The sequence below is a fragment of the Sipha flava genome, unplaced genomic scaffold (assembly GCF_003268045.1).
Source record: "Sipha flava isolate LNK unplaced genomic scaffold, YSA_version1 35a_pilon_pilon, whole genome shotgun sequence".
In the NCBI taxonomy this organism is placed as follows: Eukaryota; Metazoa; Arthropoda; class Insecta; order Hemiptera; family Aphididae; genus Sipha; species Sipha flava.
The window spans coordinates 1,567,748-1,584,900 of NW_020273058.1; the positions used below are offsets into that span (position 1 = coordinate 1,567,748).

General features: G+C 26.9%; 2 protein-coding genes across 3 annotated transcripts; both read left to right on the forward strand.

The window, feature by feature from the left end:
* Positions 1–14: 14 nt before the first annotated feature.
* Positions 15–6,073, forward strand: LOC112687660 (transcriptional regulator ATRX homolog). Its single transcript, XM_025560507.1, has 3 exons — positions 15–103; positions 1,759–5,257; positions 5,970–6,073. Exons 2-3 carry the CDS (start codon positions 1,774–1,776, stop codon positions 5,981–5,983), a joined length of 3,498 nt encoding a protein of 1,165 aa, XP_025416292.1. The 5' UTR covers positions 15–103; positions 1,759–1,773; the 3' UTR covers positions 5,984–6,073.
* Positions 6,074–6,085: 12 nt separating this feature from the next.
* On the forward strand, positions 6,086–13,380 carry LOC112687662 (DNA polymerase subunit gamma-2, mitochondrial). 2 transcript variants are annotated; one of them, XM_025560509.1, is made up of 7 exons: positions 6,086–6,426; positions 6,941–7,073; positions 9,399–9,504; positions 9,572–9,748; positions 9,817–10,003; positions 10,075–10,298; positions 13,211–13,380. In XM_025560509.1, exons 1-7 carry the CDS (start codon positions 6,204–6,206, stop codon positions 13,268–13,270), a joined length of 1,110 nt encoding a protein of 369 aa, XP_025416294.1. In that variant the 5' UTR covers positions 6,086–6,203; the 3' UTR covers positions 13,271–13,380. The 2 variants fall into 2 exon arrangements, with proteins under 2 accessions (XP_025416294.1, XP_025416295.1); XM_025560510.1 differs by lacking the exon at positions 10,075–10,298 and having other exon boundaries at positions 9,817–10,032.
* The last annotated feature ends 3,773 nt before the right edge of the window (positions 13,381–17,153 follow it).

A 17,153-nucleotide genomic window follows, 5' to 3' on the forward strand; every position in this document is an offset into this window, starting at 1 on the left:
ATAGTGGTTTTGAAGTCTTGAGCGCTTCTGTTGAGTTTGCCGATCGTATTACTCGCATAAATACCACCAACGTGCAACCACTTATTACAGTTCTAGAAAATTGGTAAGCAACATCATTATTATTAGATAACTACAATAATAATATGATACTAACACAAAAGTTATAAAACTACACATTTGATATCTTTGAATACTTCTTAATAAAAAAGAAGAACATTTAATGGCCCTTCGGAATTTTTCAACTTATTTTAAACTACTGGTTACTATTATTTATCTTGTATATCTGATGGCTTTTATACGTATTTTTATTTTATTTAATATTTACCCTATTGTATAAATAATTTAATGTTCAAATTAGAATTATTGGAAATGTTATGATTAATTATTTATTACATGCCAATGTTCTAGTCGATTTAAATGCCATAATATTGATATATTTTTGTTTATAAAAAATGTTTTAACATGATTGTATCCATGCAGTTTTTTTATCAGTTTCACTATATTCATTATTATTACTTAGGATTTGATGGGTTTTAAGTTAAATTTGATAAGTATTATTTCACCAATTCTATATTTCTGATAACTATTAAAATTCTAAACAGAACATAGTTTATCTATTGTCATGTAAATTGTATTGTTTGATACAATTTGGAAGTGAAGAAATAATTACATTTGAAAAACTTCTGAATGTAGGTATTAAATATTTACAGTGAAACTATATGTAATTAATAGATGTAGAATATTACAAAGTGCTTATCGACATTAATGTGAATTTACAAAATGTCCACTGTAATTAGGTATTACCAGGAAAAATGATAAAGTTTGTAAGCATATTATGCTTAAAAAAATTATTTAGTGTTTTTAAATAAAAAAGTTAAAATATTTTTAAGCTTTGATTTAAAAAAATGTATATTTATTAATAATTCCATAAATAATTAAATTAAATCATCTGTATTTTTAATTATTTTGTATTTTCCTTGATGTTTTCCAAACCTCTTCATAAGTTGGATTATATATTTATTCATTTTATGTCAATTTCTTTTTCATTCATATTGTATTTATTACAATAACTTACCACTTCTGATAATTGTCTTTTGTGAAGAGATTGATCAATATATGTATAAAAATACCCTTAACTTGTTAGATATTTTTTAAAAATTTTAAAATTGTATCCAAATTTTCATTATTATTTTTATTAATAGGCTAAATTATTACTTTATTTTGAAATCTCAACTTTATAAAACGGTTTTTGCCAATCATACTTATTCATAGTTATTATATTTAATATTTAGAATTCATAAACTCTATCATGTACATGTATTTTTGCAATGTAAATCAAATTATCTACCATTAGGAATGTATCCACCATAAAGGTTTCACTGTATTACATATGTAATTCTATCTAGTTACAGTATTAATGAAAATGACATATTTACATTTATAAGAGAGAAAATTAGCCTAGTAAATATTATTGATGAACTCTCTTTTATTAATTAAAAATAGATGCCTATATGAAATTATTTAATCAGAAATGTAACTTAAATATTGGTTTTAAAGTTAGTTGCAATAGAATGCATCACTACAAAAAATTAAAAAATTTTAAAATCAATAGTAATAAGTCCAATCAAAATAATATAAAATACTATAAGGCTATAATAAAAAAATAGTCCCTCTAAAAAAAAAATGACAAAATTATTAATAAATATATTATCTTTTAGTCATCTCAGAATCATTACAAGAGAATTTTTTTTAATGTAGATCTTGGATTCAAGAATGGCAAGGACTAAAACTCAAGAAAAACCCATAAAAAGGGTAAAACCAAAAAAAAATACTCAAAAAACGAAAGCTAATAAAAAAATACATGCAATTCAAAATTCAAAAAAAAAAATGAAGAATTTTAAAGAAAATATTTATGAAAAAAGTGAAACCAAAAATGAATGTGTATTTGAATTAATGACAAAGTATCCTGAGTTAAGTCAGACATTTGAATATATTTTATATTCCAACAAGTATAAACATACATTAACTGATGTTTTCAACATTATAAAGATGCTTATGTTCAAGCTAGAAGAACTGCAAAAACATGATGTTGATATCAAAAATACACTTGAAACTATTAATCATAATTATAAAATCAAAGGTTTAGTCCAGAGTACTGCAATAAATTTATCACATGTTGTAGATCAATTAAATGTGAATGAAACTACATTCTTAGATTTTGCGAAGAAATTTTCACCACTCAAAATTGTGAATGATAGTGAGATAGCTGCACATAATTCTATATCTGGATTTTCAGGTTCATCTCAAGTACTTGAAGAACCTTTAGTATCTAGTTCACTTATAAATAATCAATTAGATACTCCTGAAAATTTAAAAACTGAACATATTAGACCTGATGCATCAAATAAAAATATTTTTGATAAAAACCACACTATAGTATTGACATCTGATGATGAATACGAAGAAACAATAAATTATGATGGATGTAAAGAAAAAAATTTTACTGTATATAGGCCTAAAAATAATGAAGAAGACTTAGAAAATTATGTAATAGGGTCTGATTTTAAAGATATTTTATCCGATCATGATAGTAATTATGATGTAGTTTCATCCCCTAAACAGAGTCAAGTTAATACTACCTCAAAATTCTCATCAGGGCATAAAACACCACTAAATAAAGTTAAGAAGATTAAACCAAAGGTGTCTGATGAAGCTATAGATGAAGCAAGAAAAGCAGACTTACATTTAAGAAAACGACTGAGTCAAAGAAATTCTGAAATGTTAAGTATTGTGAAAAAATTTAATTTACAGTCAAATGATATAGTATTAGAATTTAACAAAGTTAGTAACAAACCTTTAATAACTATTCATAAAGAACTGGCAAAAGTCTTAAAAAAACATCAAGTAGAAGGTATTCGTTTTTTGTGGGATATAGTTTTTGAATCTGTGGACAGAACTAATTCTACTGATGGCACTGGATGTATATTAGCTCATCGAATGGGAATTGGTAAAACATTACAAATCATAACTTTATTGTATACTGTTATTGCGTACCAAAGTTTAATAAATTTAAAAACATTTTTAATTGTTTGTCCACCCGGGTTAATTTATAATTGGATGGATGAAATTTATAAATGGTTAAAAGATATTGATAAAGATGAAGTTGTTAAAGTATTTGATTTACCAAAAACAAATAAACTTTATAATATAACAAACATAGCCACTTGGAAATCAAAAGGAGGTATCCTTATTATTAGTTATGAGAACTTTAAGTCTTTAGTGAATTGTAATCAAAGTGATTTATGTGAATCATTTTCTCATGCTTTAATTGATCCTGGGCCTGATGTTGTTATTTTAGATGAAGGCCATTACATTAAGAATACCAACACAAAACTTTTAAAAAGTTTATCACAAATCAGAACAAAAAGAAGGATAATATTAACTGGAACTCCTATGCAAAATTCACTTAAAGAATACTTTACAATGGTAGATTTTGTCAAACCTAATATATTAGGTAATTTTGGGAAATTTACTACAACATTTATTAAACCTATTGATTCTGGTCAATTTATAGACTCTAGTGATGAAGCTGTACAATTAATGAAACAGCGTACCTTTATTTTACATAAACTTTTACAAAATACTGTTCATCGTATAGATGATAAAAATTTAAAACCTTTATTTACAGATAAGATTGAGTATACACTAGAAGTTAATATGACCGATTTCCAATGTGAATTATATGAGAAATTCCTACAGCATAATAAAACAACTAATGATAGATGTAATGTTTTTTTACGCTTACATGTGTTAACATTAATAACTCTACACCCATTGACATTATACAGATTGTTACATTATAGAAATAGCAAACAACCTGAATTTGGGACTAAAGCATTTGATGATAAATTTGCTAAGGATTTGCCATGGATCGCAAACTATGGTGAAGATCCAAGATTTTTTGAAGCTAAACAGAGTCATAAAATTTCCTATGTATTAAATACAATTAAAGAATGCCAGAAAAGGAAGGAAAAGATGGTGTGTTTCTTAAAATCACCATTAGCGTTAGATGCTTTGGAATATTTTTTACAAAAAGAACAAAATTGGGTTTCTGGGGATGATTATTTCAGAATGGATGGTAAAACACCCATGAATATACGAAATCAAATGTGTGAAGCTTTTAATAACTCTGAAAATCCTGTTAAAATGTTTATTTTATCCATGGGTACTGGTGTTCTTGGGTATAACATGGTTGGTGCAAATAGAGTATTATTATTGAATACATCGTGGAATCCAAGTAATGATTTACAAGCTATTTATAGATGTTTGCGATTTGGTCAGAAAAAGACTGTTTATGTTAACAGATTGTTAGCTAAAGGAACTGTTGAACCAAAAGCATATTATCGACAAATTTCTAAATTAGGAATGGCTAGCAGTGTTGTAGATTTACAACATATGAGTCGAAAAGTTTCATTTGATCAAACCAATGACTTATTTACATTTGATTCTTCTAAAAATTATTATACTACAGGTGTTAACACTAAAGACCCAGTTTTAAATCAAATAATTAAATACAATTATAAATTTATAAGTGATTTAAAAGAACACGATTCTATGCTTGTAGAGTCGGTTGAAGAGCAATTGACTTTAGATGAACGTAAGATTCTTTGGACATCATTTAAAAATAACGAACTTGGAACTAAAAATTTGATAAAACCAAAACCACTACATAAGTTGCTAAATACTGAACATCAAAATCAAGTAATAAATAAAAAAATTAAACAAGAAATAAATGACAATGTACCTTCTACTTCAAATAGTCACCAGCCTAACAAACAACAAATTTCATCTCCTATTGCAAATGAAAGCCACTATTCAAAAATTCAATCATATTTCAACAACCCTTTATTACCATCACCTAAATGTACAGCTAAACGCAAATTTCCTAATCTTTCAGTAGTAGAGAATACAACAACTTCAAACAAAGAACTAAAAAATAATACTTTCCACAAAAAATCAAACCGTTTTAATAATGATGAACCTATACAAAATCAATTTAGAAATTTTCAAAATAGAAGTTTTAGTCATCATAAGAGATATCCAACTGCAAACTATCGTCCTCATATGTACTCAAAGGAAGGAGTAAACTCAAGAGATTTATCTCATCAAAACCAACAATTTCCCATTCCCTCCAAAAATCAAACTTGGCATTCTAATCAATATAAACCAACAGGAAATAATTTTCAAAATCGTTCTGGTATGTCGAAATGAAGAAGAATGTTTTACCTATAATTTTTTAACATTTTGTAATTAAAATAATTATTTCCTGATGTTACCCATGTTTGTAAACAATATGATTATAGTGTTGTTTGGTATATTTTTATAAATTTGTAAATTATATTTAATATTACTTAAACTAAGAAGTTTAAATAAAGTTTAAAATTTTAATCATTTTATAAAAACTGCCATTGATTTAAATTTGTTGTATTTATAAAATAAATATATAAATATCTTATGTGTATATTATTAATTTTAAAATATGTATATAAAATAATTTTTGTTACTTTAACATAACATTATTTACAATAAAATCTTATTGTTCTCCATACCTAAATTTGTGTTTAAAATCATTTTTACTGTTATTGAAAAATTTGATCGTTTTCCAGTTTGTCCAGAAAACTAAAATTTATTGGTGTAGCTTACATAAGAGTAGAAGTAACAACTGCCTTTAAAAATATTTAAAAGTGTTTTTAATTAAATTTAATAATTTTTTCATTACCATGTAGTGAAGATTTAACAATTTTTCTTATTCCAGGATACTTATAATCGTAGTTCCACTGCTAATATTGGTTATAAATGATTACTTTTACTCAGTACTACATGATAAATAAAATTTATAATTCTGTATAATATTTTTCTATTGGCCGAACAAATATTTTGTTTTAATTAAAAGTAATAATAATTTACAGGAACCCTGCTTTAAGAAAAGATGCATCATCAGACAAAATTGCAAGGAGAGATATTATGCGTAATGCAATAGTTGTGGAAGAAGATTATTTTGTTGCTCCTACCAATCAAAAAGTCTAATGAAAATTATAACTTCTAGCACTTAATTGCAATTTTAGACTAAATTATTACTATATGATGTTTATTATAAATATGTATTTTGATTTCTAAAAACAAGATTTTTATTATTAACCAAAATGAGTTTGATCAACAGAATATTGTCTATGTGTGAATCCTATGCTTACATGCGACCAATAATAATCAATAACGTTATTGATCATTTAAAATATGGTGCTACAGGCGAACTATTATGTCATAATATTAGAAATGAATGGCTATACAGCAATGTAACTAGTAGAGATGAAAGCGTATTTCAATTTTGTAATATTGACCAGAAAAAATATTCCAATGATATTCCAAGTAAGACGTCTAGTAATGTTTTTTTTAAAAATGTATTGATATGTATGATGTTTAAAAATAGTAGAGTTTGAGACTTAATGTACTTACAAATCATTTATTTGTTTAACACATACAAAGTAAAATTATGAATTTAACTCAAGGTAAATTTTTATTGTGATCTTGGTTATACATCTAAAAATGTAGGTTAAATATTTTATTTTTTAATTAGTAATTTATATAGGAATATTATTTTTAATAATATGTATCAATTTTTGTAAACGAATAAATATTGGAAATATTATTTTAGTAATTTTGGAATTTGTAGTGCGTGTAAATACAAGCAAATATTTGTTGATTATAAGCACATTAAGTCTAGAATCTGACATAGGTTTAAATAATTTAAATCTTATAGATTGACATGATTTTTAATAATTATTGTTTTTACTGCAATATTTATAATTGTGTGGTATTTTAACTAAGTACTAACTAGTAAATTTAGTATTATTTCTATGACATTTGTTTTACTGTTTCTAAGGTTTAAAAGATCATTTTATGAATGCTAAACAATTTTGTAATAATCAACTCCCATTCAGTTTTGCTGATTCTAGAAGTATATGTGAACAAACAAGTTTAAATGCTTTGAAAATTGGAGATAAAAAATACTTTAGGTAATATAAAATATCTAAATACCATATTTATTACATTGATATAAAACTAGTGTATATAATAGTTTTATATTTTATATATGTATTATTATAGATTTATTATATTGGTAAATTAGTATATCTGTTGATGATTTTAATCTGTAGATTATTGATGTAAAACAAATCCAGATTTCGGAATTTTGGACTTTAGAATCCAAATTTTGGGTTATAAAATTATAATCAGAGTGTTACATTTTTTTTTATAAAATCTTAACTATTTCACTGTGTTTGGGGGGGGGGGGGGGGTCAGACTATGGCGATTGCCCCACTCAAAGAAATTTTTAAAAGTCTGTAATTCTTTGTCCGATGATCAAATGCTATATTCCGTAAATAGTACATTATTATTTACTATTTTGTACTCAGAAATCAGATAATATTATCTTTAAATACACGTTCATAGTTTATTTAAAGTTAAGAAACACTGGCTCCTCCTAGGCTTATGACAATTGTTATTACGCGAATCTTATAAACTTTATTATTGATATTTATGTATTTCTATATATGTGATCTTTATAAAACAGTTTTCGTGATATCGATACCATAAAAATTGAGCTCATAATCTATAAAAAACCGTTAAAATCATTCCTATTCACCCCAAACTACGGTACATTATATTTTAGATGCAATTTTATGTTTTTATAAATAATTTCTGTAAAGTTTTTATTTAATTAGATTTATAATATTATAAAGGCTGAATGAAAGGGGTTAGGAAGGTCTAGCCGGGGTGGTATCCCTGAGCCCTCTTGAGTACTCAAGTGAAAGGGGTCCAAACAATTTAAACTGATACACATTTTTTATCATACTAAAATTAGTAGTTTTATAGACATCAATTGTATATACCTATTAATTTTATAATTTTATATTGCAATTGATAATTTGTGAAATAATGTAAAAAAGTGTATCGTTGCGTGCGTGACGAGCAGCTTTGTAAAGCATGTTTTGTCAAAAGGGCCCATATAAAATTTCAGCCTTGGAGCCCAATAGGTACTTACTTAATCTGGCCTTGATTATTATTCTATCAAATCTATTGATAGTTAACTTATACCCTATAGGCGAGGCCGGATTGGACAAAGTCGGCCCATCGAGTTTTCTGTATGTTACCAGCCCACTTACTAACTGGCGGTTCTTGTCCAATTTTTTTTTTTCGCATATTTCAATAGGTGCACTAATCTTCAACTTTAAACTATTAATATTTTCTGTTAGCGGCCTTTCACAACTTAAAAAGCCAAAAATTGTTGCGGCCCACCGAGTTTTGTTTGTAACTTGCCGGGGCAATCCGGCCCTGTCTATAGGATAAGTAAATAAATTAATGTTTTACTATCTTTAATGTTGTGATTTAATTGGGTAAATTGAAACTTTCATGTTCTTTGTTTATCATCATAACATCATTATTCATTATTAATCCTTACATGTTTTGTTCCAAAAAAATATTTTATTGATAGTCTATGGTCCATAAATATTAAATATTTAAATATATAGGTAATCATAATTTTTTAAATATTATGAAGTCGGCAAACTTAATCAGTTGCCCCACCCTTTCAAAAGTTGAAATGACGCCCCTGCACTGTATACTAATTAATCTACTAAATACCTAGTTAACTTATTCTAGTTACAATAAATCTAATATATACCTACATATTATTTATATTATTTTATATATTGATTATATATAAATATATATATATATATTATACAAAACCATCCTAATTTTAAAATTTGTCATCAATATTTATTGTTAGTTGAAAGTTTTACGAAAGGTTTTGTAATATGAATAATTTTATTGATTGAACATAAAAAACAGGTAGGACAAAAATTGATGGAAGTTTTATCTGTAGTTGGAATATTTTTTTGATTAAAGTAATCGAGTTAAAATAAAATTATGGTTGTCACTAATTTTTGAATCGTATAAAATTGAAGTAGGTATACTTAATATATTAATTTAATTTTAAAAAAGGTGAAGTCATTATGACTTAATAATAATTAATAATTAACGCACTAATATGTAAAATCATTCTTAATCAAATTTCAAAATTAATTTGAGAATTCAAAATCCGGTTTTTCAAACTTTGAAAAATCCAGTTTTTTTCCATCACTAGTATGCATAGAATTGGAGTATAAATAAGTACTGAAATAGGTATATCTTGATTAATTCAATGATTTATTTATTATTACTTATTATTAATTAAATATTGTTTGATTTTCATTTGTAAAATAAAACTAATTTAAAACAATTAAAAATACCAATTTTAAAATAATTCTATATTAATACTTACATATTTCTAAATTTAGCCCTAAGAATTATACCAGATTTAAGTATATTGCATTTTGTATACCAGAAGAAAGCCAACAATTTTTCTATCATTGGCAAAGACAACGAAAAATTTGGTGGAGAAAAGTAAGTATAAATAAGCTTTTAATAATAACAATTTTGTTCTATGATTACTGAATAAATGTTTATAAAGTTCTCAGCCAATCCTGGTAGATTTTCACTTACTGAAATATTGATCGACGAAAATGGCCAAGAGAGTACAGAAATTCGAGCTGAATTTCCATGGGGACAGGAGACAATTGAAACCATACGTAACATTAGTACTAAAATGTTTGATAATCTTGATCCATTGGAACAAGAAATGTTTATAGTAAGTATGATGTGATAGCAAAAACTAATTTAAATATCTAATCACTATTAGTGTTATTTTAATTTAAGGCAAGAGTGGGTAAAAGAAAAGTCTTACCCCACGTAGTTGAAAGTGAAACTAGCCTTGAAAAAGCATTTATGGTGTTTCTGTGTGATGGATATGCAGACCTGCCTTATCACAGCGGTCGCAGAGAAATCTTTCGGTTTCATCGTAAACTGGCTCCATATAAAATAACATTTGCTGCTCCCTTGTCAAGTGAGATAGATCTACATGATATTGATTGGGTAATGGTATTTAAAAAAAATATATTATATTAATATTCGTAGATGCCAAAAAAGCAGATGAATTGAGACAGCTTTCTATTTACTTGGGATTGAATTTAAAAAAATCTGGTATATCAACCTTAATCCTCCCTAACACTGCGAAAAAGTCTCTCGAGTCACAGTTCACAGATTTAGACTGTCTTGGCATTCCTTATACAGCTATACTCAGCGATTCTACTTTAGACAATGGTATTGTTGGAATTAGGAATATTGAAACAACTCTTGAGGTACAAGTACAATAAAATATTTATAATAACGTTATGAAGATATTTTGTTTTACAAAACACTATGATTATGTAACTGCTCAGTAAAATTATTGAGATATTCCAGTTTAAAAATGTAATTTTTTAATTTTTGAGTGATTAAATAAAATAACCATAGGTATATATGTATATATTTGTAACAACACAGTAGGTAATTAGTTGAGTGTCTATGTTACAAAAATAATTTAGGTAAAACAATGATGGTAATCAATAATAAAATTAAAAAAATTAGAAACATTTATTATACTTATACACATTGTCGATCTGGGTCATGATTGGACCATTGACAAAAAATTTACAATAAGTCACTAAACAACCTAATATTAGTATGAAATTCAATAACTACCTACTAAAAATTTGTTCTTCCTAAGCCCAAACTATACTACAAATTTTGTTAATATTAATTGTGTTCATACATACATGGATTATATTTTTTTGCATTTATTTTCCGTTCTGTAATGGACCCAAATGTATTTTAAGTATGTCATGTTCATTTACTATATCTGGTTAAAATCCTGGTCAGGGTGTAAATCATATAAACGCTCATATAAGTCATCAATTGAGTTTATAATATACCTACAAATATTATCATAATATGGTACTCTTCCGAATCATCACAGGAATATGTTAATTATAACGGAAGAAAAAAAAAACGTTCATTGGAAGCAGCTGTTACAGGCAAAGTTAAAAGAATATTTATAATTTTAAGTTTCAGTAAAAGTTTTAGAAAGTTCATTTAAAATTTTAGAAATAGAAAAAATATCATGAATTCCATCATCTCGTTATTTATTAGAATAATTTAAGTTAGTTAGGTTAATTAATTAAAGTTTTTTGCACATAACACTTCAGTTTGAAGTATTATCAATTTAAAAATGACTATAATGATTAAGGAAAGACAATTTTGAAATTAAAATAATCAGGACTAGATGATAAGAAGATATTACAAGTAAAAATGATTTCATTTTTAAAATTGCTGAAACGATGGTTAAGTTCATTCAAAAATTTAATATTCTTGTAAAATGCTCATATATCTATTTATAGTTTATACAAATTGGCAATTAACAAATATTGTGGCATAATTATTTAGTACGTAGTATTTTCAAAATGATAAAAATACGCTTGATTTTTCACAAATAACGGTTTAGGTATGGCTAAAGCTACGGTTTCTAAGGTACATGTCGTGGCGACAGGTCGCTACGAAAATTCGTCAACATCTGTTTTTACGAAAATGTTATTCATTGGTTTGCAAGACGCGACAAGTCGCAGCGACCTAACTTTGAGTCTTCGCGACCGACGACACTACTGCTCCGAGAGCAGTACCTTGCGACATGTCGCCGCAACACAACACAACGACTATTGAAACGTTTGTAGATATAATGGCGTCAACACTGATATTCTCAGCGTCGGAAGACGAAATTCTAATGCGTGAAGTCCAGAATAATACATTTCTTTACAATATTGGAGATCCAAATTATAAAAATATTATTCCAAAAGATGACATTTGATAATCATCAATCATTCTCTATCCCGGTATATAAATAATTATAGGTTTTCTAATGTTTGGCGATGAGGTAACTAACATTTGTTGTTGTAATTATTGTTGTTGTTCTTCTAATAATAGTGTGAGAAGAATATTATTATTTAAAATATATCTATTCGTTGTGATATGATATTATATTATATTGTATGAAAAATATGTGCGCACTTGAACAAGTTTGAAAACGGACGCTGACTGAATACCAGTTGTGTCGCTGTAACTTGTCGCGTCTTAGAAATCATTCTATCCGAAAAGCTTCGCGGCGACTGGTTACGGCTATCAGGCGCAACGACCAATCACCGCGACATGTCGTACCTAAGAAACCGTAGCTTAAACGACTACGATCAGCTAACCTTTAGGATGCTTTTTGATCAGACAATGGCAAATGCTCACCTTGCCACCCCCTAAATGACACCACCGACTACATTTTTTATACACATACAAGGTTCAGATATATCCAGGGCCGGCTCAAGGTATAGGCGAACTAGGCACCTGTCTAGAGCAGCATTTTCAAAATTGACTCCAACATTTTTTTAGTTCTATTGGTGTTTTATAAGAAAAATATTTAAAATTAATTTATTCGTGAAAACCACTTTCCTGTATAATAAAATAATATTGTTTAAAGTTATTATATTACTTTATATTACGGCCTACGCTGGGCGTTTTCCATTATTCAAAAATATAAATAACCACATATCTGATAGTCGCGGTAGTGATGGGTTTTGAGTAATAGTAATAGTAATAAAAATTATTTTTAAGTCTTTTTACAAATAACTTTATCCATAAAATAAAAAATTAAAAAAATGTTTAAGTAAATAAGTCACATAAAAATAGGGAGAGGAGCTTAGTTATAATAAGAGCTCAATTTTTTTTTAGAGGCGGCAAAATTTTGCCTAGTGCACTATTTTTGCTTGGGCCGATTAGGTTAGGTTAGTTGAGCCTAACCGGCCCTGAATATATCTTAAAACTGTCGAGCTTTAAAGTCTCTACCTTTTTTTTTAAATTTCTATTGCCTTTTTCATTGAACGTTACAGAAATCCGGTTAGATAATTAAATCAATTTGATATTCTATAGATAGACAATAGCCTATTACTATAGTATAATAAGTTTATTTCATTATTATAAATGTATCCAACAAATTATTTCATAATTTTTTTAAATGCTTTTTAGCATTTTATAGACATTTTATTTTATATTTAACTCTTATATTTATCTGGACATATTTTTTATCTAACACTTGTAGTATAGATTTTAAAATTATTATTATATTTATTTTAATAATTAATGAATTTAAGGTTATAGTTTACAATTTAATGGAATATTGTGTTTTTGTTTATAGGAAAAAATTCATGTGGCAAATTTGACTTCTTACGTTGAACAACTTATAAAAAATTACTGACTTGTAATTTATAATGGTTAGATCATACTTTAGTTTTTCTTAGTTAAAAATAAAAATTAATTTATATGTAATGTATTTTTCAATATCTATGCAACCAGAAAAAATATATAAATAAATAATAATCTGTATTTAGTTTATTTGTTTTTACTTTCCATTTACTATTATTATATTATATTGACCTATTATTACTTAATTTTTAAAAAGAATTGTCGGTATAAGACAAATATATCTTAGCTGAAGAACCTCCGTAACTGGTTTAATAAAACGTCAATTGATTTATTTCGAGTATCATTTAACAGGGACAAAATATCCATACGATATTCAACACCTGAAATAAGTAGAAACCTGAAGAAGACTTATTATTAGGGAACGGATTTATTCGCTCTGAAAACCTCAGTAATATACACAATATGCATTCTATAAGTCTATGGGTAATACCCATTGGATAAAATATATGGACAAATTTGCTAGTATTTAGCATAGACCAAGGTGGATACATAGACCTTACTAGTAATGTAATGTATGTTCGAATAATCGAATTGTTCAAGTATTCGATGATACAATACCTAATTTTTTTTATCCGTTTTTCCATGACAAGCTTTATATACTATTTATTATTAATAAGTAATCCATATCTACACAACTAAAGATAATGTATGTCAATAATTAATCGACCTAAATACGAAAATAATTCTTATCTTGCAGGGACCTGTTCGTAGTTAGCTTTATTTCGGTGCATACTACTTGTGTCCGAGATTATTATCAGTAGGTAATTTGCGTCCCACCAAAAAAGGTCATAGCCTATTTGCGTCCCAGCACTAATAAGTCATAAGCATAGCATAAAATAAATATTATAAGTAATTAATCACGTTTAAATAAATAAAACTATTCAAACTATTTACAGATTATATATATATAATATAACACTGCAAAATACTTTGTGTTATTCTGATCGATTATAGTACACTATATACCCAGTGTCGGCCTAGCCAAGGCAGTTAGACAGCAATCGCTGCCTGGGCCCCCGTCTATTTTTTTTTTTTATATGTATATTTAAATGCAACGAAACGTTTAGATATAATAATTACGAGAAACACGTGGTCGTAAAGTATTTTAACTTTTAATTTTTAAATCTATAGTTAGAATAAGTAAATCGTACTTCTTACTATCTTAGTCAGGTTTTATAATTGTGCTGTAGTTCGATAAATATAAATTATAATTATTATGGATGAATGATCTTGATATTAATAAGATTAATTGATAAGAACGATTAATTCCAAATGAAAATATATTAAAGGATGTAAATGGTTAGATCCAAAAATATACGAATACATCGAAAAGTTTGAAGAATATGCTATTGATATCTTGATAATTGTAACAAAGTGATCTGATGTTAATAGAGATATTGTATTACTTAAATAGAAACAATTTGCCTCTTATTATTTTAATATTATTTCAAAAAAACATGGCATAACAAACGATAATGATGGTGAAGGTTATATTATAGATGAAGTAGTGACATCTGATTCAAAAGATGAACTTGATTCGATAAATTGTAATACCTGTTGGAAATGTATAGCATGTGCTTTTAAAATTATTACCCAACTATCTTGTCATTATGGTATGTACAACAATTTGAATCAGGTTTTTAAATACATAATGCTATTAACTAATTATTATTGCCATCAACTCAAGTCACTTGTGAAAGAGTATTTTCTAAGCTTAAAGTAAAAACAAAATTAAGATCGTCACTCGATCAGCAACATTTAGAACCACTAATGCTTATGTCTATAGAAAAAGATATTACTTTAAATGTGGATAAAATAAAACTAATAGATGACATAGAAAAATCGTCAAAAGAAACGACAAGGCTTTTCATATGATATAATATATTTTATTAAATGTATTTATTTTATAAATACATAGTTTTTTTTTTTTTTTTTTATAAAAATTGAACACTTAACGGTAAATTTAGATTAAGAGAATTTTTAACTTTATTCTTTTTTATTTAAAATAACAAATATATAGTCTATATGTATAACATTTTAATGACCATTTTACATATTTAAGATATATTTAATTTCAATATAGGAGTAATAAATAAATGTTGTAGTATGGGGGTTGGATTAGGTTAATCCTACCTGGGCCCTTTAGAGCAAGGCCGACACTGGATATAACTATCTATCAAATTAAATCTCTGGTCTCTTGGTTTTTCAAAGTATTCAGTTTTATAAATACGGCTCAGGAATTGTTTGGCGACAACCAGACAATGTCATGGTACGTCATTTTATTACATTGAAGCACTATAATAGCTGATAATATTAATTTATCGATAGTCGCAAATATTATACTATATATACAATTTACACATATATAATTATTGTAACATAACATTTATAGACGCATCTCAGTCATGACTTTTATAGCAGGTAAAAAAAATAATATGGTCGAGTTGCGTCCCTAAAACGGGACGCAAGTTACTTCTTGAATTTACTACCTGAAAAATATACCTTTTTGGGGGACGCAAGTAGTATGCAGCCTTTTATTTTACTCGTTATAGTCGATAACTCGTTATAACCATACTCGTTGTAGACGTATATTTTAACATACAATCATATGTGCCGTGCCAGGATCTAACGTTTTGCTTGTTGTAAGTAGTATCTCGTTCTAAGCGATGCTCACTATAATGATTTATAGTTTATACTGTATTAATAATAATTAAATTATGATATTCGAGTATTTTGCATAATTTTTATTTTTGTATTTTAATTGCCCTGTCAAATAGTAAATATCGCTAGCTTCGAATCCACTTTCGCAGGCCTTTATGCACCATAAGCCATATAATATTATTATTAAACGTTTTATGTTGTGCGAAAACTTAAACGAATAATTTTCGTTATGTATTGTATTGTAGCATCGCATATTATATTGCCGGCCATTAATGGTCCTCCTCAGTGGCGTACACATAACTTTTGTATGTGGGGGATCATTTGCAAATAAATCGTTTTATTTTTTATTTTTATTTTATCATTATTTTTATTTTTTTACGTTTCTAACGTCCTCACTCTAAGAACATTATACTATAACAATTAAAAAAAGACCTAGGGGGGATCTGACATCCACATCCCCCCTTGTATACGCCACTGGTCCTCTCAATATATTAAAAGTTATATAAAAAGTATAGTACTCAATATTGTGTTTGTGTTGTCCCGGTTTCGCTTTATAAATTTGTGGCAATCCTCTACATAACACCACCAAAATATTCCACCGTCGTCTATCACTTTATTAGATAACAATATTATTATTAATTATGTAAGATTATAGGAATTACAAAATAAATTATAATAATAATATTTTATATTTATACAATTTACATTTGAATAATTCTCTGCGTCATATACTCATATTATTTAGTATGTATTTCACTATTCCATGCTTAAATTATCATTAAATTTTAAATAATCAAAAAAATTTGGGGGGGGCTATAATACATTTGGGGGGTTAACCTCCCCCCAAGCCTCCCATAGTTGCGCCAATAATGTCCTGATATTTTTCCATAGATTTTGCTTACTGACTAACTTGAGAAGTCATGAAACTTCCCCTGCCGGCACTGACAGTTCTGAGTATTTCTGTTGCTGTAAATTTTAAACCTTTTACTTGATCCATATTGTTTTTCAAGGAATTATAATGTGGTGGGTTCCCTATCTTTCCACATCGCAGTTAATAAGCCAGTACTTGAAGTAATTTCAAGCTCCCATCATCAACTCCTTCCATTGCTATTAGTTTTTCTGCAAAACTCAATTAATATCAAAATTAGTTATGATATAATAAATCGTAATATTCGTTATACAATTGATGTAAATTGAAATCTAAATTTTAGTAA

Bases quoted from the DNA above. Each gene is read 5' to 3' on its own strand.
- LOC112687662 (XM_025560509.1), top strand. From the start codon at position 6,204: ATGAGTTTGATCAACAGAATATTGTCTATGTGTGAATCCTATGCTTAC. The intron at 7,074-9,398 runs GTAATATAAAAT...TTCTAAATTTAG, and splicing joins GGAGATAAAAAATACTTTAG to CCCTAAGAATTATACCAGAT. The intron at 10,004-10,074 runs GTGAGATAGATC...TAATATTCGTAG, and splicing joins ATTTGCTGCTCCCTTGTCAA to ATGCCAAAAAAGCAGATGAA.
- LOC112687660 (XM_025560507.1), top strand. From the start codon at position 1,774: ATGGCAAGGACTAAAACTCAAGAAAAACCCATAAAAAGGGTAAAACCA.